The following is a 26,721-nucleotide window of genomic DNA, read 5'->3' on the forward strand; positions in this document are numbered from 1 at the left end:
CTATCCCCATTTTAAAACTGAATTAATATCACTTCTTAAATTTCTTAGTTATATAAACAACAAAATTCCTTTTTTACTCACAATTTCTACAGTGTCCCAACTTTTTTGGAATCGGGTTTGTACACAAATCAAGTACTTAAGTAAAAGAACAGATATGTATAATAAAACATTACTCCAGTAAAAGTACTGTATTTTCAAGTACACAAAGGTACTTGATATTTTATGTACTTAAGTAAAAAAGTCCCAACATATAGATTTAGCAATTTCATATAGGCTCTATAATTACATTTTATATTAGCACCTATTTTTTTATAATCCTACTGCTCAAAATACCTGGGATTTTTTTCCCAAAATAACCACTAAATGGAGTCTATGTATATTTGTGTTGTTTATATGGATGGTGTTGAAGAGAGTAAAGTTCATTGAGAAGCTTAAACTGTGATGTTCCTGAGAGCATCACAGTTACATATGACATGAGAATAAGGCCTTAAGTTAGGAAGAATGTTTTAAGGAAAATATAATTATGTTCTCATAATGATTTTTGTTCTTTTCTGTGGTGTAAAAATACCCCTGGCCACTTCCCGCTTTGGTAATTACTATATGTTCTGATCATCACATGCTTTCTTCATCACATGCTTGCGCCGCGCAAGGACGTTTTGTTACTGCGTCGACCAAAGCGCAAGCGCAGCGGTGCGCATCATTTGCGTGCTTGTGCGCACACCGCAGTCAAAGTTCAAAATAGTTCAACTTTTGCCGCTGCGCTCTGTGACGATTACCAGCGCAACCAATAGAATCGGGGGATTCAAACAAGCACGGAAATCATAATGGATGAACGGCTAGTATTGTGTGTGTGTCATAATTTCCTGGGCTGTACGATACAAGTTTGAGGTCGTATCCACAGCCTCTACTTCCTTGCTTCTCTCTTAATTCTCATCAGCAGGACTAGCGCTATCGCTCGCTTCTTACAACGGGACAGATACACGTTTGCTGCTGACCGAAAGGAGGAACAACAGACTATGAAAGTGCTCCCGCTAAATGTTTTTAAAACTCCGCCTACGCCATCGCGCAGCGCAAATCGCATTGTATCTGAAGGGCAACGCTAGACACAGCGGCAAGCGCCACGCGTCCTGTGTAAAAGGCCCATTAGACTAACTATTATGGATTCATGCACCTGCATTAAAAAGTCTTTAACATAAAACAACAGGATAAAAATATAGTTGATAGCTAGATAATCATTTCATGACTCTAGACCAGGGGTCATCAACTATATTTGTCAAAGGGCCAGAATTTTTCTCGGCAGACACTGTAGGGCCAGATACTTGTAATATAAAATAAAAAAATCGAATTGTATCCTAATATGTTATTATTTGATACACTAATTCTAATTTCAAATTTATGTTATTTTTTACATATTACCTGTACTGCAGCAAGCCACCAGGTGGCGATAGCGATATTTAAGGCTTCATATTTGTGAGGCTGTCAAGCTGTCCATCACTGTCACATGCAGGTCGTAGTTTGTGGAGAACACTAGAAGAAAGGCCTTCTGAATATATTTGAATGAAAAATGGCACTCTCAAAGAGCCTTAAGCGAAAAGTTGATTCAGAGAACAGTAGTTTTAATGAGGAATGGACTGATACGTATTCATAGTTCCTACTGTAAGAAATGCTGTACCTGTGTGCCTCATTTTTTTTCATTACATTTAAAAATGAATAAATATGGAACAGACCCGAATATTCGAATATTCGTTCGGTGGGTTGGTATTCGATTTGAAAATTTGACATTCGAATAATTTATTATTATTTATATTTTTTTGCACACATTGGATCCCCCGCGAAACGGTTCTCATTCCCCCTTGAATAAGGCCGGCGACACACTGCGTGAGCGTCTCGGCTGTGTGATGTGTCCATTTTTGTTTCGGCTCCCATATTTAACAGGTTGGAGTTTGCACACTGAGACACGCGTCTCAGGCGAGCTCGAGCCACGCGGAAAACTGGTGCATGCTAGAAATAGAACCGACGCGTGTTCCAGCAATGGGAGTGTGTTCTGGCTAGAGCGCAGAACAGCGGAGTTTGTATGGACCGAAGTGCATGTCTGAGCTTGTGTTTTGTTGCTTTGACATTGTGGAAAATAGAATAATAGAAACAAAATGTATTGGCATTTTTACCCGTTATTATCAATCTAAATTAATATCATTTTTAATTTAACTTAATTTCGTTTTTCTTTATTTAAATTTCGTTTTCTTTATTTAAATTTCATTTTTTCTTTATTTAAATTTCGTCTTTCTTTATTTAAATCTACCCTTACTGTGCCAATTTGTTAGTCAGAAAAATATTAGACTACCTTAAAAGTATTGCTTAATTTAATAGACCTGTGTGTGTGCCTTTTATATCAATAGTGCAGTGTCCGTTTCTTGGAGCATAAGCCCTGCCCGCGTGAGGTGCGCCGCTTCCCGCTCGCGCTGTTCTGACTGTAGTTTACTAAAAGTTTATTAATTCTGAATGTGTTGCGTCTCGCGTGTCCATCTATATTGCACCAAATACGACACTGCACTCCCTCGTGAAGTCGATGAACGGTTCTCGAAATTATAAAAATGCCAACGGACATACAGACACATATTCATGCCTTTATTAGAGATAAAAAAATATGTTCAGCCCCTCTCTCCTAAGCTTCAAATAGTCGATGTTCATTACTACCGAAGCTTCGAAGCTCAAAAAATGGTATTGGACCAGCCCTAAACTTTTTCCTCTTACAAGGCTATTCCTGAATTCAGTATTATAGACGGTTTCATCGGGCGCACGCGCCTGGACCTAAGTTAACTTCCGGTCTGTGTTGTGTATATCGGTCTGGCTGCGGTGCCATCTACAAACGCAGTTAAAGCCAAGGTGATGTGTAGACTGAAGTTGGGCTCAGGTGGCTGTGCTGCGGGATGTGTTTCCCATACATTTATTTATTTTTGGAGACTCGCAACAATTTTAAAACTGATCGATTTTCAAAAAGGCTTCTTTTAATAAACATGAGTAAAGTAACGTTACGTAACGTACTGCACGTTTAATAATAATAATTCCTTACATTTATGTTTAAATATCAAAACGAGGCACGGGTGTTTTTTATATCGCTATATTTCTGAAAGAAGACGTGCATGTTATATGCGTGATAAAGCAGCGTGTGAGCGTACCAGCTCTGCTTTGTTTACAGCTGTTACTGGGGAAACCTCTATTTCTCGCGCTTTATGTCTACGCTTTAAAACATCTCCTGCTGGCAAATAATGAATTAGCATTTTCATTAAGTCCGCCTGATCCACACAGAAAACACATTTTGTTTGTTATCAAAAAATATCTACTCTAGAGGGACTTGGCTGTTGTTATTGATTCTATTTGGAGTCTACCGGAAGTTAAGTTAGGTCCACAAAAGCGCTCACGCGCATTAACGTTTGTTTATGTTGATGCCGTTGAAACCGTCTATTCTGGGGGCCGGATGGAAATCTGCCGCCAGTTGACGTTGCATGCTCTAGACACTTCTTTGTGAAGACAGTGGCATAATAATACAGTGAAATAATATATTCTTTAGCCATATAAATACAGTTGTAATGTACGTGTGTAAAATTTTTACTGAACAAAAAGTTTTACTCAACGTTGTTATCGGAGGAGAAGCAGCGCTGATCGTACGCTTCAGGACGCGCAGACGGTGAGAGCGAGCGGGAGCGCGCGTCAGACTCAGGAAGCGCGGTTTTCGAACGCTGTTGCCTAGCATCCATCTGGCAAAACAAAACGGACGAACTCCTTCTGAACAGACTGCATTGGCCAAGTAGCAAAGTTTAACTGTGAGCGTGCATGCAGCGCCTGTGCAATCGTAAACGGTTTGCCTTTTTACACTTCGAATAATCTTGTTATCTATTAGCATTACGTTTATTTTATTACCACACTGGCAGATAATTTTACTTAATTTAGACCCCCCCCCCATTGAAACAAGACTAAATATCATGTGTATGTTACTTGAAATAAGAAAACATGCATGCATGAATGAGTGAAGTATTTAAACATCACTTGCATTTTAAAAAGGAGGAGGAGACCAAAATAAACTCTGAGTTTACAGAAGAAAACCTCCTTCAGACCAGGGGTGCGTTTCACTAAGTCAGCAACTTTGTTTGTTGCAATGCAATTTCCCATTGCCAACCAACTAAGTTGCTAACAGGTTAGCAACTATGGTTTTGGGAAATGAACCCCTGGTGAGGTTCATAGAGTAAGTTACAATGGTAACTGACTCTGAGTATAAGTTAGCTATCTTTCAGAAACGGGCTCGACTTACCCTGCTTTCTCGGGTTTGACTAACCTCCCATTCTGAAACAAAACCTAGAGTTTGCCTCATTTTATGGTTAACATACTCAGAGTTTCCACTTAACCTCCTTTCTGAAACGGGCCAATATGAATGAGTGTCTCATGGTATATTTTTAGTTGCATTACATTCATAGCCCACTTTATATATTCTAGTAACTAAGTAACTTTGCAACAAGATGTTGGCCAACTCTTAGAAATATAGACTTGATCAGGGTAACAACAAGTTGACTTGTTTATGGTGCTCCTTCAGCTAACATACTACAACTTTACAAGATACTGGGTCAACGGTCTAATACAGTTACTAATACCTGCTTATAATTATGAATTCAGTTCCTGGATCTGGTTTAAAGAGCATAGTAAACTTGCATGTTTTGTTAACCAAGCTACCAGCATTTTCTTGACATGTTTAGTATAGCTTGAATGATTGATAAAACTAATGTTTTAAAATGTTCCCCTCTCCCTACCACCAGTACTTACTCTGTGGTATGACCATTTCAGGAATCTGGCTTATTGTTTGGGCTTGAACTGTTGCCATTATGGTGGGGTTTACGGGGTAATCTACTGCACTCAAGCAACATTTGGACTGGTGTTTGAACATTATGTCCATTTCACCTTCTCTTCTTGATGGCTGGACGACCACGTTATTAAGTTGGATAGGGCATCTAAATCATGACAAAAAATAAATAAATAAAAATGTTGGTTTTGGCTCAGCGTCCGAGCAGCATCCAGCACTACATCCATTGCTGAATTAATGGATAAATAAATACAAATTTACTTCTAATTGTGTCTTATTTTAGATTACTTTCCTTCAGTCAGCTTGATGTTTAATAATAAATAAATGGATATAAAGTAACACAATATAAATAACATTTCCGTCTGCTATAATAAAATAACTGCAGTATAAAGTACAACTCTAGATTTGCAGTATAATGAAGTACAGATACAATGTACGGTAATTGTGGGAAGTCGTGGCCTAATGGTTAGAGGGTTGGACTCCCAATCGAAGGGTTGTGAGTTCTAGTCTCGGGCCGGACGGAATTGTGGGTGGGGGGAGTGCATGTACAGTTCTCTCTCCACCTTCAATACCACGACTTAGGTGCCCTTGAGCAAGGCATCGAACCCCCAACTGCTCCCCGGGCGCCGCAGCATAAATGGCTGCCCACTGCTCCGGGTGTGTGCTCACAGTGTGTGTGTGCTCACAGTGTGTGTGTGTGTGTGTGTGTGTGTGTGTGTGTGTGTGTGTGTGTGTGTGTGTGTGTGTGTGTGTTCACTGCTCTGTGTGTGTGCATTTCGGATGGGTTAAATGCAGAGCACAAATTCTGAGTATGGGTCACCATACTTGGCTGAATGTCACTTCACTTCACTTCACTAATTGCAGTTCAGTGATACAAATTCTGAGTATGGGTCACCATACTTGGCTGAATGTCACTTCACTTCACTTCACTAATTGCAGTTCAGTGATACGCTAAAATGCATGTGAAGATTTCAGATGTAAAGATTTCCAAGTCTGAGTATGAGCATTTTTAAAATAAAGCTTGTTTGATCAGGTTTAGTAATTTCACTATAAAGTCTTTATGCATAGGTCCTGCGCTGTGGTTACAGTATTGTGAAGTGTATTGTATTGTATTTTGTCTTGTTTTTTTGTAATGTAAACGTCCTATACAAAAATATTCGTATTAAATATTTTTGTACAAAACAATATTTGCCTATGGAATATTGCACGTGCATAGATTAATAGCCCGCGCGGGAGATCTTTCTTAAGTCATTGTCATGAGAACGAGTCTCGCGAGCAGCTGATTACTGTTAACGGTCAGTCAGCGTCTCTTCCGTCGTGTCTACCACAGGATGGATATAAAAGAAGAAAATAGCCTATCATTATCATGTGTTTTCGTTTAGGTTTATCTTAATTTCCATAATTTATGCTGCAAATATCTGACTAATAAAATCGCTTGTTTTTCTCCTCTAATCCTCACCCACGAAGACTTTTGATGTTTATCAAATACTATAATTTTAAGTCGTTTTTAATTTGCGTGTACAGATCGGCTTTTAAAAAGAAAAAGAAAAAACAGTGCACAAAGATCCCTCGTATTATTTACTTCACTCTCCAGTGCAGCGGGTGGCGCTAAACAATTACGTTTGTTTGACAAACAACATTTAACCTCAGGAGAAGAAGATTAGTTTCACTGCGCTCTCTGTTTTGTCGTCATGCTGTTTCAATATAGATTGTTGGAAATGTTGTTTCTGTAAATAGAAAATACAGTTTTTGAGTCAGGTCAGTAAATACCTGTAATATACTCATCCTCACATTCGTGACTAAGTTTTGAATCAAGCAGGAATATCTGGAGGAGTATCATCTGAACTGAGATCTGCTGCTGTGAAGATGGAGTTTGTTAAAGAGGAGAGTGAAGAGAACACGAGAGAACCAGAAACCTGGAGAATAAAACACGAGGAAACAGAAACCAAGAGAATAAAACACGAGGAGCCAGAAACACAGATAATAAAACATGAAGAACCAGAAACCCGGAAAATAAATCACGAGGAACCAGAAACATGGAGAATAAAACACGAAGAACCAGAAACTCGGGGGGAAAAACACGAGGAGGCAGAAACAAAAATAAAACACGAAGAACCAGAAACCCGGAAAATAAAACACGAGGAACAAGGAGGTTGGTGTTTATTCATAATTCACCTTTTATTGTGGTATTACGCACAGGATTTGTGCAAATCTTTGTTAAAACAAAACTTTAACCATTTCTACTAGAAATGTGACTGAATCGACACAAAGACAGTTATATTATTTTACTTTATTTTCAGCTTTTTTTTGGAAGGGGGGGGGGGGCATAAAACTGTTAGCATGTGAGACTGAGTTTGTTTTTATGTTTGTAGAAGACAAATTTTAAGTCGCTACAAGACTGTGGTTATTTCACAGTGTAAACAGAGTTTTTTTTTTACTTTTTACTGTTAGATAAAATACTTATACAGCGTTATCACAACACGGAAGTATTAATAAGAACTTATTTGTTAGAATTAAATAAGCAACAATGCAGTTCTTTTATAAAGACCATACATTGAAGATTTAATAATTAATTTAAATAAACAATATATTAATCACTGGATTATTTTCCCAGAAAGACACAGTGGTAACCTTAACATTTTAATTTTATGATTTCACATTTGCAAATGGTATAAAAAAAAGGGTTTGTAAAAATTTCTGAAAATCTTTTAGAGCTCATTTGTTTAAAAAAATAACATATTACACATTAATGAATACAGTATACATACTTTTTAAAATAAACTATGAGGGCAAGAAATAATGTAAAATGGTCAAATAAAAAAATAAAATAATAATTCAATAATCATAATTAAGGTGAAGTCTTCAATTAATTGAGGTTTTGATGTTAGGTCATATTGTCCAGCCATATCTCCGCTTTTTTTATTATGGTTCATTTGTATGTCCTTTCACAGTTCTGTGTGTGTGTGTGTTTTAATGAGTTACTAAAAATAAATTTTTTTAATTTTATTTCAGAGTATATTGAAGAAAATGAGGAGAAAGAGATGGAAGTGGAGGAGAGAAATCATATTAAAACTGGAAAAAAACCTTCAAGATGCTCTCAAAGGAACAAATTGTCAAGAAAAAATGGTATTGATGTTCACATGAAACGGCACACTTGTGATCAGTGCGGGAAGAATTACACACGAAAAGAACACCTTAGAGCACACATGAGAGTTCATACTGGAGAGAAACCGTTTAATTGTGATCAGTGCGGGAAGAGTTTCACACGAAAAGGACTACTTACAGCACACATGAGAGTTCATACTGGAGAGAAACCGTTTAATTGTGATCAGTGCGGGAAGAGTTTCTCACAATTATCACATCTTTATGCACACACAAATGTTCACACTAGAGAGAAACTGTACGCTTGTGATCAATGTGACAAAATGTTTTTGAGGGCTTCACACCTGCAGCAACACCTGAGAGTTCATACAAAAGAGAAACCACATTTATGTCATTTGTGTGGAAAGAGTTTTTCACGTCTACAACATTTGAAAGGGCATCAGAAAATACATACTGGTGTGAGAGAGTACATGTGCTTTGAGTGTGAAAAGACTTTTACTTCAGCGAGCAGTTTAAAACTGCATGAGAGGATCCACACTGGAGAGAAACCCTACAAATGTTCACACTGTGACCAGAGCTTCAGTTATTCATCAAGTCTGAAAACACATGAGAGGATCCACACTGGAGAGAAACCTTACAAGTGTTCATACTGTGAACAGAGATTCAGTCAGTCAGGAGTGGTGAAAACACATGAGAGGATTCACACTGGAGAGAAACCGTATCACTGCACTGAATGTGGGAAGTGTTTCAGCAATACATCTTCTCTACACAGTCATACAAAAAACATTCACAGTAAATAGAGTAAATAGGCCTAGGTCATCTTCAGATTTGACGCTGCCTCCCAGCACGCCACTCCCTATACGCAGAGTATGCGAAGAGAAACTCCTTTCTGATATTGCTCCATTATTTTTCACCGTAGCATTGGGGGAATTGGTGACTTCTGAGAGACACTACCACTCTGAGAGGCTCTTTTTATACACAATCATGTTAACACTTGACTTAAGTTGCAAATTGGTCATCCAGCCGTTCCTTATATGTACATTTAACTTCTCCTGCCTCTTATTGCTACCTGTACCAACTTTTTTGGAATGTGTAGCTCTCATGAAATCCAAAATGAATCAATAGTTGGCATGACATTTCAAAATCTCTCACTTTCAACATTTGATATGTTATCTATATTCTATTGTGAATCAAATATAAGTTTATGAGATTTGTAAATTCTTCATTCCTTTTTTACTCACAATTTGTAGAGTGTGCCAACCCTTTAAATCGGGTTTGTAGATGCAGGATTTACTGTCATGTTGATTTGTAATTGATCTGTTTTGCTTCTCTTGGATCTAAATGGATTAAATGTGCCCTTCTTTCATTAAAGTAATAAAAGGAATACTGTTAAAGAACCAGCCTGATGTGCAGTATCATAAGAATAGTAAAACCGTTTAAACCTAACACTAGACTTGCCATGGGGTCAATTTTACCCGTGGCTGTTTTTCAAATGTACAAAGCAGATTTAAAAGAAAACATTCAAGTCTCCCAGTCATTGACTTTTACTAAAATTATGAAATTTACAATTCAATGTTGTTTAAAATTATTTAGATAAAATATAAAAAGCAGGGCATTTATACCTATAAGCGCCAATGGGTCAAATTTACCCGCCATTGAATGCACGTACTTTCGCGCTGCTGCTCACATTGTACATTTCTAGGCAACGCCTTTCAATCACTTATTTTGAAGTTATCAGATTCATAAATTAAGTAAAAATGACTAAAGTGATGGAGAGTCTGATGGTAAGTTATGTGTCCTGGTTCAGCTTAGCATCTGACTGCTCATCCGACAGTGATCCATATCATATTTACTATCAATATTTACATGTTTTAGCTTACTCTAACTGGTTAAACTTTGGTTTAATTAATTATTTCTTTTCTTGCCATATCGTTTATTTTTCGCTACTGTGTTGATATGGTAGTCTGGCCGTTTGCTGAAGAAGAAAAAAAATCCCATCTATATGATGTAATGAATAAAACTTAGTTTTTTATTACCCAAGTTTAATGGTGTTGTTCTCTTATTCAAACTATAAATGATATAACTAAACAAATTAAAAAATATATGTAGCTGTGCGCTTGAATTTTTCCTCGCATAATCGTGTGCAGTGTGTTGAATTATTGCTTATTATTGACTATAGGCTATATTAGTAACTTAAATAGCAAAGGTTATCTTAATATATTTATTAATGACATTGTATAATAATGTACCACCCAAATATTTAGGCTAGCCTACTACCTTCTATTTACCGCTGTCAGTGCAGGGCTTTTTTCACCTTAGGCTATACTAACTATATGGATTCATGCGCCTGCATTAAAAATTCTTGAACATAAAACAACAGGATAAACATATAGTTGATAGCTAGACATAATCATTTCATGACTCTAGACACTTCTTTGAGAAGACAGTGGCATAATACAGTGAAATAATGTTCTTTAGCCATATAAATACAGTTGTAATGTACGTGGGTAAAATGTTTACTGAACAAAAAGTTTAACTGAACGTTGTTATCGGAGGAGAAGCAGCGCTGATCAAACACTTCAGGACGCGCAGACGGTGAGAGCGAGCGGGAGCGCGCGTCAGACTCAGGAAGCGCGGTTTTCGAACGCTGTTGCCTAGCATCCATCTGGCAAAACGTGTGTGTGTGTGTGTGTGTGTATGTTACTTGAAATAAGAAAACACGCATGCATGAATGTGTGAAGTATTTATTCATGCTTGCATTTTAAAAAGGAGGAGGAGACCAAAATAAACTGAGTTTACAGAAGAAAACCTCCTTCAGACCAGGGGTGCGTTCCACTAAGTCAGCAACTTTGATGGTTGCAATGCAATTTCCCATTGCTAACAGGTTAGCAACTATGGTTTTTGGAAATGTACCCCTGGTTAGGTTCATAGAGTAAGTTACAACGGTAACTGACTCTGAGTATAAGTTAGCTCTCTTTCAGATTTACCCTGCTTTCTCGGGTTTGACAAACCTCCCATTCTGAAACAAAAACCTAGAGTTTGCCTCATTTCATTCTTAACATTAAGAGTTTCCACTTAACCTCCTTTCTGAAACAGACCCCAAGTTTCAGAAACTGTGCGACAAATAAAGATTTTGTGTGTAAGCAGCTGAAAAAAAAACTGTAATGGGTAACGCTGCAGTTTACTGTGAAAAATATTAATATTAATAATCATTATCAGTAATTATTTGTTTAAAGTTTTATTTATAACTATAATCCGAAATATAGCTGCAAACAGCGATACCGGCTGTAGCTGAGAGCAGAGCGGGAAGAAGAAAAATGGCAGAAATAGAACGTACATCAGGACAATAGATCGGTTCACAAGTAGAGAAGTTTGAAATCGAACAGACCTTCAGATGAGAATGACCAAAAACATTTTTCATTCAATGTGAAAACACACGGAAAATCCAATGTCTTGAACAGAAGCAACATGAACCACAATGGATTGGAGCCCACAACCTTAGAGGTTCAGAAACCATGGCTTTGCCAAGTGCACCACTCAGTAAATGCACATGGAACTGACTGCAGAGGAGAGGTTAAGGTGTGAGAATGAGGTCAGAGGTTGAAATCAAAGAGAGGTTCAGATGAGAATGAACACAAACATGTTTTTGATTGAATAAACAGAACATCCGACGTCTGGAACAGAAGCAACATAAACATCACTGGAATCAAACCCATGACCTCAGAGGGTCAGAAGCAGTGTGGGCTATACTCAGTCAATGCAGATTCAACAGACCACCGAGTGAATGTGTGAGAGTGATCCCATCTAAAAATAAAAAATAAAGTTATATTTCATTAAGCATTTACACTAAAATACCTGTTAAATTCGACTAAAACTCCTATATTAAAGAAAAATACCCAAAGTAAATTGCATTTTGTTTCGAAAGCATTTGGATTGTATGCATGTTTTTAATCCCTTTTGAAAGGTGACCATTTTTGGTGTTTCATGAAGTTAACCCTTAAAGTATTGAGTAGTGCTGGCAGAACACTGGAGCTATATCAGGTTAATGGTAATGCGGTTTATGATTACTTGAAGAGTCATATTAAACATAGGCATGCTCAAACTACAAGAGTTATTTCTTGGGAAATAAAAGGGGGAGGGGGGTCAAATTTGTTAATTTTTGCAATAAATAAATTAGCAAAATATCAATTGATTCTTTGTAAACGTCAAACTATAGGTGGCATTGTATGTAGTCTTTCAGGACATGCTCTTGTTAAAATCTACCTCATCTTGTTCTGCCATGTTACATTTAGAAGATATTGGAGTGGACTTCAAAAGTGTAAAAGTGGTTTTTACGAGTCTGACAGTTCTTGTCTTTGTCTCAAGAAGTCAAGAGACGCATGAACGGTTTAAAAAGTTAAACAAAATGAAAATTTTGCCATAGTGTACAGACTTCTGGTATTTTCTTCAGAAATCTTACCCATTAAAGGTTTTCTTTTAAGTGAAAGACATCTATGACCATTTATTGTAGCGGTTTAATAAATGCAAACAAGAGTGAAGCATTGGAATGATGTTTCTTTATTCACAGTAGTCAGAAATATAATACAGGTCCCCATAGTCATAGTCAAGACTGAAAATGCATATAACATCTTTTATCTTCAATACAGAAGATTGAACGTAAATCAGTGAAAAAAAAAGGTTGCAATTTAAAAATAACGTAATACATAACTTATTTGGGGTATCTGAAGCAGAGGTGGGAGATGGGGAAGTTGGCCTGTTTGCTTTCGGCTGACTGTCCATAGGAGACTCATCTAGGTCATCATTTGGAGGTGCAGATTGCGTAGACGGTGAGAAGCACATGAGTGGAGTGCTTGGTTGTGGGGTGTCTGGATGTGATGGCTCTGGATTTGCCAGGTGGGTGTTGAAGTGGTTGTGTATGGTCATTTTCATTATGGGGAGGTCTAAAAGGGAGTCCATTATGGTGTCTGTCGTGGGGGTTTTGGAAATTTGAATTGTGGATCTGAAAATGTGGTTTTCAATGTTGACTGATTTGATGTCCTCACAGGTTGTTGTTCTTATTTTAAGTTTAGCATGAGTGTGTAGTGTAATGCGTCGGATCTGTAAAATACATCACATTTGTCAGAGGACTGCAGGATAGTGCCATGTGATTTAGTGGTCAAGTGTAAATGATGCTGACTTCGGTGCCAATGTTGTTGCTGGTTATATGTTCAGATGTTGTGGCTGAAAATGTTGTGTCTTTTGTCGTTGACAGGAATTTTTTACCTCTGAAGACACGTAGTGACACATTGGTGATGTAGAACCAGGAGTCCAGCTGGAGGTTGTGTTGTACTCCCCAGACTGCAAGCTCCATGATCCCAGTGGTGTCCTCTATGGTGTAGATGTTTTTTTTTTCCAGGAAAACATCACACTGGAGAAAGGCATGACCTTCACTTTCCATCTGGATGATTTTGATCATAATATTAACCTGCAGAACATGAACAATATGAATTAGTGTCTCAAGGTATATTTTTAGTTGCATTACTTTCATAGCCCACTTTATATATTCTAGTAACTAAGTAACTTTGCAACAAGATGTTGGCCAACTCTTAGAAAAATATAGACTTGATCAGGCAGAGGTGGAAAGTAACGAATTACATTTACTCGCGTTACTGTAATTGAGTAGCTTTTTTGTGTACTTCTACTTTTTTAAGTAATTTTTTAAATCTGTAATTTTACTTTTACTTAAGTATATTTTGTTTGAAGTATTGTATTTCGCTACATTTTAAAACACATTAATTACTGAGTAAAATAATAATAATAATAATAATAATTCGCTCCCTGGAAACTACATCAGTAAATAATGGGCAGGAAAACAAACTGGCGCTAAAATCACAAGAAAGATGCAGACGGACAAAACAGGCGTTAGTGGTGCAGACACCGCTGAAAACGAAACCCAGTCATATTCTGAAGTTGAACTCAAAGGAAATGAAGTGAACCCCTGGCCATATTTATGCTCTATGCAGTGTAAGCTGTGCTTACCTAGAGAGACCAAACTAGCAGCTTATAAAATCTCGACATCAACCCTTCGCAAGCATGTAGAGGTAAGCTAAATAATTGCAACGTTGCATTGGTGGTTAAAATGAAGCTTTGACATTTTAGCAAGAGGTTTTGCACAAATTAGCCAAAAAGACTGGTGCGGAGTGTGCGATATATCTGGGATATATCGTCTGCTATAATATCATTGTTGTTTTAACAATGTGCGCGCGCATTTACAGTGCGTTCTTTCACTGTGGTTTAGTCTGTTAAAATGCATTTAAACTGATCACAAAATTGAAGATATAGGGGCAGAAAATTTACATATATAATTTTCATATAGTAAATCAAAATCACACAAAGAATGCCGTCTTTTCTTCCAAAAATCATCATGATTGATTATATATATATATTTTTACAACAAAAATTATTCCAAACATAGCCACCAAAGCAAAGTTTTGCATCTCTGAGCAACATGACTGTTTATTTCCTGAATGAATCAACCGTTTAAATGACTCAGTTCAATCGCAATGACTCACTTATTAACAGTGACTTGAAGTGAAGTGACATTCAGCCAAGTATGGTGACCCATACTCAGAATTTGTGCTCTGCATTTAACCCATCCGAAATGCGCACACACACAGAGCAGTGAACACACACACACACACACACACACACACACACACACACACACACACACACACACACACACACACACACACACACACACACACACACACACACACCCAGAGCAGTGGGCAGCCATTTATGCTGCGGCGCCCGGGGAGCAGTTGGGGGTTCGATGCCTTGCTCAAGGGCACCTCAGTCGTGGTATTGAAGGTGGAGAGAGAGCTGTACATGCACTCCCCCCACCCACAATTCCATCCGGCCTGAGACTAGAACCCACAACCCTTCGATTGGGAGTCCAACCCTCTAACCATTAGGCCACAACTTCCCCTTGCTGACACATACTGGCCATTTTAACTTCACAATTAAAGTATCTTTTGATTTTTTTTTTTAATATAATTTATTTCTTATCATTTCAAATGAGTATTCAACATTTTATGCCTTGTATATCAAAACATTATTCATGCATTTGTAACTGCAGGTTAAATGCATTCTTGTCCTGCACTAAACAGTGTGTAAATACATCTAAATGCCACTTCCGATGAAGCTTCTGCATTTTTGTCTGCATTGAAAAGATGAGTTTGTTGATACTGATTTGCCTGGTAACAGCCCAAATGTCTTATTATTCTAAATAACTGATTTCTTTAATTAAAAACAACTAGTTTGAGATTAATAGGCCTGTGCCAGGGGTGTCAAACTCAGTTCCTGGAGGGCCGTATAGCCCTGCAGAGTTTAGTTCTAACACACATATCATGTAGTTTTCAAAAAAGCCTAAATGATTAAATTAGCTGGATCAGGTTTGTTTAATTAGGGTTATATATAAACTGTGCAGGACTGTGGCCCTACAGGAACTGAGTCTGACTCCCTTGGTCCCATTTTTGCCTCCCCATCACTGTTAAAATGTAACTAAGTAATTTTTACTCTGAGTAAATTTTAAACAAGCTACTTTTTACTTTACTTGAGTAGATTTTTAGACTGGTACTTTTACTTGTACTTAAGTAAAATTTCATTCATGTAATGGTACTTTTACTTGAGTAGAATATTTTTGTACTCTTTCCACCTCTGTGATCAGGGTAACAACAAGTTGACTTGTTTATGGTGCTCCTTCAGCTAACATACTACAACTTCACAAGATATTGGGTCAACGGTGAATTCAGTTCCTGGATCTGTTGAATGACCAGAGGTGTAAAGATCATAGTAAACCTGCAGTTTTTGTTAACCAAGCTACCAGCATTTTCTTGACGTGTTTAGTATAGCTTGAATGATTGATAAAACTAATGTTTTAAAATGTTCCCCTCTCCCCACCACTAGTACTTACTCTGTGGTATTACATCTCCCTTTCAGGAATCTGGCTTATTGTTTGGTCTTGAACTGTTGCCATTATGGTGGGGTTTTAGGGGTAATCTACTGCCACTCAAGCAACAACATTTGGACTGGTGTGTGAACATTATGTCCATTTCACCTTCTCTTCTTGATGGCTGGACGACCACGTTATTAAGTTGGATAGGGCATCTAAAACATGACAAAAAAAAAAACCTTAAAACAAATTTTGGTTTTGGCTCAGCGTCCAAGCAGCATCCAGCACTACATCCATTGCTGAATGAATGGATAAATAAATACAAATTTACTTCTAATTGTGACTTATTTTAGAGTGCTTTCCTTCAGTCAGCTTGGCGTTTAATAACAAATAAATGGATATAAATTAACACAATATAAATAACATTTCCGTCTGCTATAATAAAATAACTGCAGTATAAAGTACAACTCTAGATTTGCAGTATAATGAAGTACAGATACAATGTACGGTAATTGCAGTTCAGTGATACGCTAAAATGCATGTGAAGATTTCAGATGTAAAGATTTCCAAGTCTGAGTATGAGCATTTTTTAAAATAAAGCTTGTTTGATCAGGTTTAGTATTTTTCACTATAAAGTCTTTATGCATAGGTCCTGCGCTGTGGTTACAGTATTGTCAAGTGTTTTTTGTTTTGTTTTTTGTAATGTAAACGTCCTATAAAATATTCGTATAAAATATTTTTGTACAAAACAATATTTGCCTGTGGAATATTGCACGTGCATAGATTAATAGTCTTTCTTCGGTCGTTGTCATGAGAACGAGTCTGGCGAGCAGCTGATTACTGTTAACGGTCAGTCAGCGTCTCTTCCGTCGTGTCTAGGGTGGATGGATATAAAAGAAGAAAAATAGCCTATTTTATCATTATCATGTGTTTTCATTTAGGCTTATCTTAATTTCCATAATTTATGCTGCCACCCAGCCGGTAATTCAACGTTGAAACAACGTCTGGAACCATGGTTTAATCAATGTTGAATTAACTTTTGATTTTGCAAATTGGATCAACGTTGAAATCCCGATGTTGATTCACTGTTTTACCACCACGGGTGAATTACGGTCGTTCTGCAGACCTTGGATTAACGCTGAATGAGGTGTTGATTTTGAAAAGTTAATCAACGTTGATAACACGATATTGTCTCACCGTCGTACCTGGCACCATGTATACACACTTGTATGTTCAATTAGATCCTAGTTTACATTTAGATCAACAGGACAGGATAAAGACAATCAAATGACTGGCAGCAATGGCTTTACAATCAACTTCAATAAACTATCACATGATCAAATTGTATAACAGCTGTTTTATTTTGGAAACAGACTGTATAAAACAGATGAAAATAATCCCAAACTTTATTTTTGCAGAGTATGCATGGATGTATTGCATGATTTTTACCAAAGGAGACTCTAAAATTTTCGAACCAGCAGCCTCGTGCATATAGCAGGGTTGTGCTTCGGGTGATCATTGAAAGTGTCCCAGCGCTAGGTCCATTCTGACGCCGTCCCCTCCACTCTCCTCCCACTTGTGCACTTTCTGTACCGTCCTGTATAAACATTTACATTTAATCATTTAACAGACAAATTTATCCAAAGTGACCTACAAATGAGAAGAACAGAAGCAGTCAGGTGTACAAGCGAACAACAACAGTATACAAGTGCCATGACAAGTCTCAGTATAGTACAGAACACATAGCCAGGTTTTTTTTTTTTTTTTAAATATGAAAGACAAGAAAAGAAGGAAAAGTGCTAGCATTAGTTGGTTCTGGTGAAAAAGATGAGTCTTAAGATGTTTCTTGAAAATGAGTAAAGACTCAGCAGTTCGGATTGAGATTTGGAGGTCATTCCACCAGCTGGACACAGTCCAGGAAAAGGTCAGAGAGAGTGATTTTGAACTTCTTTGGGATGGCACCACAAGGAGTCGTTCACTTGCAGAGCACAAACTTCTGGAGGGAACATAAGATTTAACCAATGAGTTTAGGTATGTTCACAATGTTTCACAATAACTTTGATATGGTGAAATATATTTAACTGAAAACTGAATGCAAAAATAATCACACAATATTTTCACTTTACAGTTCAGTAACAGTGAGGTTGGAAACAAAGTGGACAACACTATTCATTAAACATTTATTTAATGTATTCAGATGATCGTTTACAATTCACAAATTATTCACAAGCAGTGTTTTCAGAGCCCCCAGTTACACTGTTTTAATCAGAACACTAACATTACAGTGTAGTAAAACAAGTCAAATCCAATTAAGTAAATTTTTATTAAACTAAGCACAATCAAAACCTATCACAAAAGGTCAAAGCATCTCTAGCAGAAGTGACAGTGCAATGTAGCAGATGAACAATTTCTTACCAATGTTTCAAGAATAAACTGGATCCTTGATGACCCTACAAGGTGAAAGAAGAAATGGTTTACTGAAAAGTTCTTAAAAAGCAGGATTTCATATTATACCATTTCCTTGAACCATTGGTTCTCAATCTTTTTATACCAAGTACCACTTCAGAAAATATTTGTTATTAAATATTAAAGCTGCGGTAGGTAACTTTTGACGCTCTAGGCGGTTAATAAACAGAACTGCTTGCGTCTTGCGGAAGAACATCGTAGCCGGAGCTACTTCTCTCTGTTCATGTCTCTGAAGAATCACAAAGGTACTGGGTTACTCCGCCGCGGTATCCCCGAAGCAATCTAAAATAGTCCGAATATAAACACTTATTATAGGTGCACCCTAGTGATTCAGGACAAGCTAAAAACACGTTTGGAAAATGGATTCATGGTGTACTCGCTTATTATATACATTTTTTCTACATTTTGAACACAAACAAAGTTACGGACCGCAACTCTGATTGGTTATTTCTTACCGGGGAGCGATGGATTTTCTGCAAATGGCAATAGGACACTGGGAGGAGCACATGTCCACCACCAGTGTGCAGCATCCACCTGGATGATGCGACGACAGCCATATTGCGCCAGAACACCCACCACACACCAGCTTACTGGTGGAGAGGAGACAATTAACACTACCCTGTGCTTACGTACAGGTAAATGAAACTAAAAGTTTAAATTAAAATGCGTTATAACAAAAGTTACATAACTTTACTGTACATTAACCGTACTTAAATGTACCAAAAAAAAAAAACATACTCAAAGATGAAATTAAAATCTTGACACTGAGAACCACTGCTTTAAACAATCCTAATTCATTTTTTAAATTCCTTTTCATTAATTTCATTAAAATTGTTCCAACATTTGCACTTATGTTTCAGAAAACACTTTGAAACTATTATTAGAATTAAAACATATATAACACACCTAATGCATGGGATTCATATCAGGAAAATGTGGAAAAATCTCTAAAAGACAGAAATTCGCTCAAAATAAAATAAAAAGTAACAGGCAAATATGAAATAATTCGGGACCGACCGCGCAGTCAGTTATAACGAGCAGCAGCTCACAGTTAGCCGCCTCACTCACAGAAAAACGACAATAACGGTCATATTTTTAAATGTAGAAAGGCGCGAACCGATTCATTGTCCAATGACAGCAAGAGTAACCAATAATGATCAAAGTAATAAAGCAGCAAAATGTATTTAGTTTTATTGTTGTTAATGATGATAATATTAACATATACCTTTAGATTTTATAATAGGTATCATGACTAAAATATTTTAAAATGCTATTTAAAATAAGAATAATCTTAAATAATTTAATATAAATAATTTAAAAGTTTGTTAATCTTTTTCAACCCTTAGCATTAAACATTTTAACGTTGTTTCATTAAAACAACTGACCTTATTTCAACCATATTTTAACGTTGAAAGTTGGTCATGTGCTGGAAGTTTTTCAACTGTTCATCTTTAAACGTTGAATCAACGTTGTTTCAACGTTGAAACCACAACTAACCTTATTTCAATCATATTTCAACGTTGAAGGTCGGTCATGTGCTGGCTGGGAACTTGTCTGATATTCAATTAAATATCTGACTAATAAAATCGCTTGTTTTTCTCCTCTAATTCTCACCCAGGTAACTGTTGATGCTTATCAAATACCAGTCTGTAATTGAAAGTTTTTAATTTGCGTGTACAGATCGGCTTTTAAAAAGAAAAAGAAAAAACAGTGCACAAAGTAAATATACCTCGTATTATTTCCTTCACTCTCCAGTCCAGCGGGTGGCGCTAAACACTTACGTTTGTTTGACAAACAATATTAAACCTCAGGAGAAGAAGATTAGTTTCACCGCGCTCCTCTGTTGTGTTGTCATGTTGTTTCTGTAAATAGAAAACACAGTTTTTGAGTAAGGTCAGTAAATACCTGTAATATTCTCATCCTCACAGTCGAGACTAAGTGTTGAATCAAGCAGGAATATCTGGAAAAGTATCATCTGAACTGAGATCTGCTGCTGTGAAGATGGAGTTTGTTAAAGAGGAGAGTGAAGAGAACACGAGAGAACCAGAAACCTGGAGAATAAAACTCGAGGAAACAGAAACCCGGAGAATAAAACACGAGGAGCCAGAAACACAGATAATAAAACATGAAGAACAAGGAGGTTGGTGTTTATTCATAATATATCTTTTTATTGTGGTATTACACACAGGATTTCTGCAAATCTTTGTTAAAACAAGACTTTAACCATTTCTACTAGAAATGTGACTCAATCGACACAAAGACATATTCTTTGACTTTATTTCTGCTTTTTTTTTGGGGGGGGGGGGGGGGTAACATAAAACTGTTAGCATGTGAGACTGAGTTTGTTTTTATGTTAGTAGTAGGGGTGTCCATGGTTAACCGATTAACCGTTAGAAATTGCATAACCGAGTGAAACATTTTGCTCGGTTAAGTGACGTCAATGGCGTGCATTGAATTTAGTTGTAATACATTTTTGCACCACTAGAGACCGCCAGAGCGCTCCCAGACATTTGTAATGTCCACAAGAAGTCATTTTTCTAATATGAAGTGGGCAAAGAAAAGTACAGCGTTGGAGTACTTTAAAATTGAGAGTGACGGGGCAAAATGCAAGTATTGCAATACAGTGTTTAGATATACTTCAAGTACAACCTCGTTGTTGTAATCTCAACAGCCAACACCCGGGCATCATTAGGCCGGCGACACACTGGATCTGTGGCGAAAGCGTCTCAGCTGCGTGGCGTGTCTGTTTTTAATTCGGCTCCCATGTTAACAGGTTAGAGCTTGCCGACTGCGTGCGTGAGACGCGCGGCTCGACGCGTGCATGCTAGAAATAGAACCGACACCTTGTTGGAAGCATTTCCAGGCAAAATATAATAGGAAATATGTTTATATGTCATGTCATACATATGAATTCATGACATTTTGATATTTGAAAGTCTATAGGTTGACATAAATTCAGATATAAATGTAATTAAAAAAAAAATTATTATCGATTTTCAAATATTGTACCTGTCAAACATAGTATAGCCTTAAGGCGGTCGCAACATTGGACGAGAAGGCGCCGCGTAGCGCCACATGTAGGACAACTCAAGGTATCGCACACTGGACGCGCACATTCTATATGCGTGAGCTCAATTTCGCAGCAAGATGGGAGAGTTTTAACTAAATCTATTATTATTATTTAAAATATATAATTTAATTGATAAAAGCTGAGTTTTGAACGTTAATTAATGAAAAGAATCTGTGTTATTATAATAAGTCTGTTATTGTTTTGTTGTATCTGTTGTCTAGGCAACTGTGCAGCTGAAAACGTAACCAAACACTTTGTAATGTTTTATTTGAATGAAACAAGTGTACTGTATTTTAATTTCAGTTTCAGTTTATAACATCTGGGTTTTTTAATATAAAACTGCGGATGGCGCTCTGTGGCGCGGCAGAAATTTGAACAGCGTTCTGAGTCGTAGCTGGGCGCCGCGGACAGACGCCGAATGGCGCCGCCGGTGTGTGTACACCCATAGAGAATAATGTGTTCGAATTTTAAAGACGTGGCGCGACGCGGCGCTGCGCTTCCCGTCCGGTGTGCGACCCCTTTTAGCGAGGCGGCCGCGGAGCCTGCTTGTTACCTTCGCCTAAACACGGAAAGTTACATAACTATTACTAGAACCGGTTAATGAAAAACTTGAAAACGTGCAGCCCTAGTTTGTAGAAGACAAATTTGAAGTCGCTACAGGACTGGGGTTATTTACAACCATTATTTGGTACATTTGACAGTGGAAACAGACTTTTACTGTCATATAAAATACGTATACAGCCTTATCACAAAATGGGAGTATTTACTGTAGGGATGATGCGCAATATTGGATTTTCGCCAGTGTTCGATAGAAATATATATTTTTAATTTTGATTATTTTTAACAAGAACTTATTTCTTAGAATAAGATAAGCAACAATGCAGTTCTTTTATAAAGACCATACATTGAAGATTTAATAATTAATTTAAATAATCAATATATTAATCACTGCATTATTTTCCCAGAAAGACGCAGTGGTAACCTTAACATTTTAATTTTATGATTTCAAATTTGCAAATGGTCTAAAAAAAGGGTTGTAAAAATTCTGAAATTCTTTTAGAGCTCAACATTTGTTTAAAAAATAACATATTACACATTAATAAATACAGTATACATACTTTTTTTAATAAACTATGAGGGCAAAAAATAATGTAAAATGATAAAATAAATAAAATAATAATTAAATAATCATAATCAAGGTGAAGTGTTCAATTAATTGAAGTTTAGATTTTAGGTCATATTGTCCAGCCCTATCTCTGCTATTTTATCATGGTTCATTTGTATGTCTTTTCACAGTTCTGTGTGTGTTTTAATGAATTACTAAAAAATAAAAATTTTAAATTTTATTTCAGAGTATATTGAAGAAAATGTGGAGAAAGAATTGGAAGTTGAGGAGAGGAATCATATTAAAACTGGAGAAAACCCGTCAACTTGCTCTCAAAGAAACAAATTGTCAAGAAAAAATGGTCTTGATGTTCACATGAAATTGCACACTTGTGATCAGTGCGGGAAGAATTACAGACGAAAAGATCGCCTTAGAGCACACATGAGAGTTCACACTGGAGAGAAACCGTTTAATTGTAATCATTGCGGGAAGAATTACACACGAAAAGAACACCTTAGAGCACACATGAGAGTTCATACTGGAGAGAAACTGTTTAATTGTGATCAGTGCGGGAAGAGTTTCACACGAAAAGGACTACTTACAGCACACATGAGAGTTCATACTGGAGAGAAACCGTTTAATTGTGATCAGTGCGGGAAGAGTTTTTCACTAAAAGGACTACTTACAGCACACATGAGAGTTCATACTGGAGAGAAACCGTTCACTTGTGATCAGTGCGGGAAGAGTTTCTCACAATTATCACATCTTTATGCACACACAAATGTTCACACTAGAGAGAAACTGTATGCATGTGATCAATGTGACAAAATGTTTTTGAGGGCTTCACACCTGAAGCAGCACCTGAGAGTTCATACAAAAGAGAAACCACATTCATGTCATTTGTGTGGAAAGAGTTTTTCACGTCTACAACATTTGAAAGGGCATCAGAAAATACATACTGGTGTGAGAGAGTACATGTGCTTTGAGTGTGAAAAGACTTTTACTACAGCGACCAATTTAAAACTGCATGAGAGGATCCACACTGGAGAGAAACCTTATAAGTGTTCATACTGTGAACAGAGATTCAGTCAGTCAGGAGCTCTGAAAACACATGAGAGTATCCACACTGGAGAGAAACCCTACAAGTGTTCACACTGTGACCAAGGCTTCACTTATTCATCAAATCTGATAACACATGAGAGGATGCACACTGGAGAGAAACCTTACAAGTGTTCATACTGTGAACAGAGATTCAGTCAGTCAGGAGCTCTGAAAACACATGAGAGGATCCACACCGGAGAGAAACCCTACAAGTGTTCACATTGTGACAAGAGATTCAGGGATTCATCAAGTCTGAAAACACATGAGAGGATCCACACTGGAGAGAAACCCTACAAGTGTTCACATTGTGACAAGAGATTCAGGGATTCATCAAGTCTGAAAACACATGAGAGGATTCACACTGGGGAGAAACCGTATCACTGCACTGAATGTGGGAAGTGTTTCAGTAATACATCTTCTCTACACAGACATACAAAAAACAATCACAGCAAGTAGGTCATCTTCAGATTTGATGCTGCCTCCCAGTACCGCCACTCCCTATACGCAGAGTACGCAGAGAGAAACTCCCTTCTGATATTGCTCCACTATTTTTCGCCACAGCACTGGGGAAATTAGTGATCCTCTGACCATCTTGACCTCTGAGAGACACTGCCATTCTGAGAGGCTCTTTTTATACACAATCATGATGCCAATTGACCTAAGTTGCAAATTGGTCATCCAGCCGTTCCTTATATGTACATTTAACTTCTCTTGACTCTTATAGCTACCTGTACCAACTTTTTTGGAATGTGTAGCTCTCATGAAATCCAAAATGAATCAATATGTGGCATGACATTTCAAAAACTCTCACTTTCAACATTTGATATGTTATCTATATTCTATTGTGAATCAAATATAAGCTTATGAGATTTGTAAATTCTTCATTCCTTTTTTACTCACAATTTGTACAGTGTCCCAACTTTTTTTTAAATCGGGTTTGTAGATGCAGGATATACTGTCATGTTGATTTGTAATTGAGGTTTTGCTTCTCTTGTAAAAAACGATCTAAATGTATTAGATGGGCCCATTTCAGAAGCAGTGTGAGCTACTCCGTCAGTGCAGATTCAACAGACCACAGAGTGAATATGTGAGAGTGATCCCATCTAAAAATAAAAAAATAAAGTTATTTTGCATTAAGCATTTAAATAAAAATTCCTGTTAAATTTGACTAAAACTCCTATATTTAAAAAAAATAACCAAAGAAAATTGCATTTTTTTCTAAAGCATTTGATTGTATGCAAGTTTTTAATACCTCTTGAAAGGTGACCATTTTTAGTGTTTCATGAAGTTTAAAGCCTTAAAGCATTGAGTACTGCTGGCAGAACACTGGAGCTATATCAGGTTAATGGTAATGCGGTTTATGATTACTTGAAGAGTCATATTAAACATAGGCATGCTCAAACTACAAGAGTTACAAGAGTTAGGGGGGGTCAAATTTGTAAATTTTTGCAATAAATTAGCAAAATGTCAATTGATTCTTTGTAAACGTCAAACTATAGGTGGCGTTGTATGTAGTCTTTTTTTACGGACATACTCTTGTTGATATCTACCTCATCTTGTGCTGCCATGTTACATTTAGAAGATATTGGAGCGGACTTCAAAAGTGTAAATGTGTTTTTTTCTTGTCTTTGTCTCGAGAAGTCAAGAGACGCATGAACGGTTTAAAAAGTTAAACAAAATGAAAAATTTGCCATAGTGTACAGACTTCTGGTATTTTCTTCAGACATCTTACCCATTAAAGGTTTTCTTTTAAGTGAAAGACATCTATAACCTTTTTTTGTAGCGGTTTAATAAATGCAAACAAGAGTGAAGCATTGGAATGAGGTTTCTTTATTCACAGTAGTCAGAAATATAATACAGGTCCCCATAGTCATAAAGACTGAAAATGCATATAACTTCTTGTATCTTCAATACAGAAGATTGAACGTAAATCGGTGAAGAAAAAAAAGTAACAATTTAAAAATAACATAATACATTACTTATTTGGGGTATCTGAAACAGAGGTGGGAGATGGGGAAGTTGGCCTGTTTGCTTTCGGCTGACTGTCTATAGGAGACTCAGCTATAAAAAGGTCTTGTTCGTCTAGGTCATCATTTGGAGGTGCAGATTGCGTAGACGGTGAGAAGCGCATGAGTGGAGTGCTTGGTTGTGGGGTGTCTGGATGTGATGGCTCTGGATATGCCAGGTGGGTGTTGAAGTGGTTGTGTATGGTCATTTTCATTGTGGGGAGGTCTAAAAGTGAGTCCATTATGGTGTCTGTCGTGGGGGTTTTGGAAATTTGAATTGTGGATCGGAGAATGTGGTTTTCGATGTTGACTGATTTGATATCCTCGCAGGTTGTTGTTCTTATTTTAAGTTTAGCATGAGTGTCTAGTGTAATGTGTCGGATCTGTAAATCAGTCACATTTGTCAGAGGACTGCAGGATAGTGCCATGTGATTTAGTGGACAAACGTAAATGATGCTGACTTTGGCACCAATGTTGTTCCCGGTTACATGTTCAGATGTTGTGGCTGAAAATGTTTGTCATTGACAGGAATTTTTTACCTCTGAAGACACGTAGTGACACATTGGTGATGTAGAACCAGGAGTCCAGCTGGAGGTTGTGTTGTACTCCCCAGACTGCAAGCTCCATGATCCCAGTGGTGTCAGCGATGGTGTAGATGTTTTTTTCCAGGAAAACATCATCCTGGAGAAAGGCAAGACCTTCACTTTCCATCTGGATGATTTTGACCGTGATATTAACCTGCAGAACATGAACAATATAAATTAGTGTCTCATGGTATATTTTTAGTTGCATTGCTTTCATAGCCCACTTTATATATTCTAGTAACTAAGTAACTTTGCAACAAGATGTTGGCCAACTCTTAGAAATATAGACTTGATCAGGTTTAGAGTAACAACAAGTTGACTTGTTAATGGTGCTCCTTCAGCTAACATAATACAACTTCACAAGATATTGGGTCAACGGTCTGATACAGTTACTAGTACCTGATGATAATTATGAATTCAGTTCCTGGATCTGTTGAATGTCCAGAGGTTTAAAGAGCTTAGTAAACCTGCATTTTTTGTTAACCCAGCTACCAGTATTTTC

General features: G+C 37.2%; 1 protein-coding gene across 2 annotated transcripts; it reads left to right on the plus strand.

The window, feature by feature from the left end:
- The first annotated feature begins 6,421 nt into the window (after positions 1 to 6,421).
- LOC113093313 (zinc finger protein 664-like) lies at positions 6,422 to 25,388 on the plus strand. 2 transcript variants are annotated; one of them, XM_026259120.1, is made up of 3 exons: positions 6,422 to 7,001; positions 7,862 to 8,139; positions 23,138 to 25,388. In XM_026259120.1, the coding sequence occupies exons 1-3, from the start codon at positions 6,716 to 6,718 to the stop codon at positions 24,083 to 24,085; spliced, it is 1,512 nt and encodes a 503-aa protein (XP_026114905.1). In that variant the 5' UTR covers positions 6,422 to 6,715; the 3' UTR covers positions 24,086 to 25,388. The 2 variants fall into 2 exon arrangements, with proteins under 2 accessions (XP_026114905.1, XP_026114906.1); XM_026259121.1 differs by lacking the exon at positions 7,862 to 8,139 and adding an exon at positions 20,476 to 20,493 and having other exon boundaries at positions 6,429 to 6,866; positions 22,776 to 25,388.
- Positions 25,389 to 26,721: the final 1,333 nt, after the last annotated feature.

Source organism: Carassius auratus, unplaced genomic scaffold (assembly GCF_003368295.1).
Source record: "Carassius auratus strain Wakin unplaced genomic scaffold, ASM336829v1 scaf_tig00214963, whole genome shotgun sequence".
NCBI lineage: Eukaryota > Metazoa > Chordata > Actinopteri > Cypriniformes > Cyprinidae > Carassius > Carassius auratus.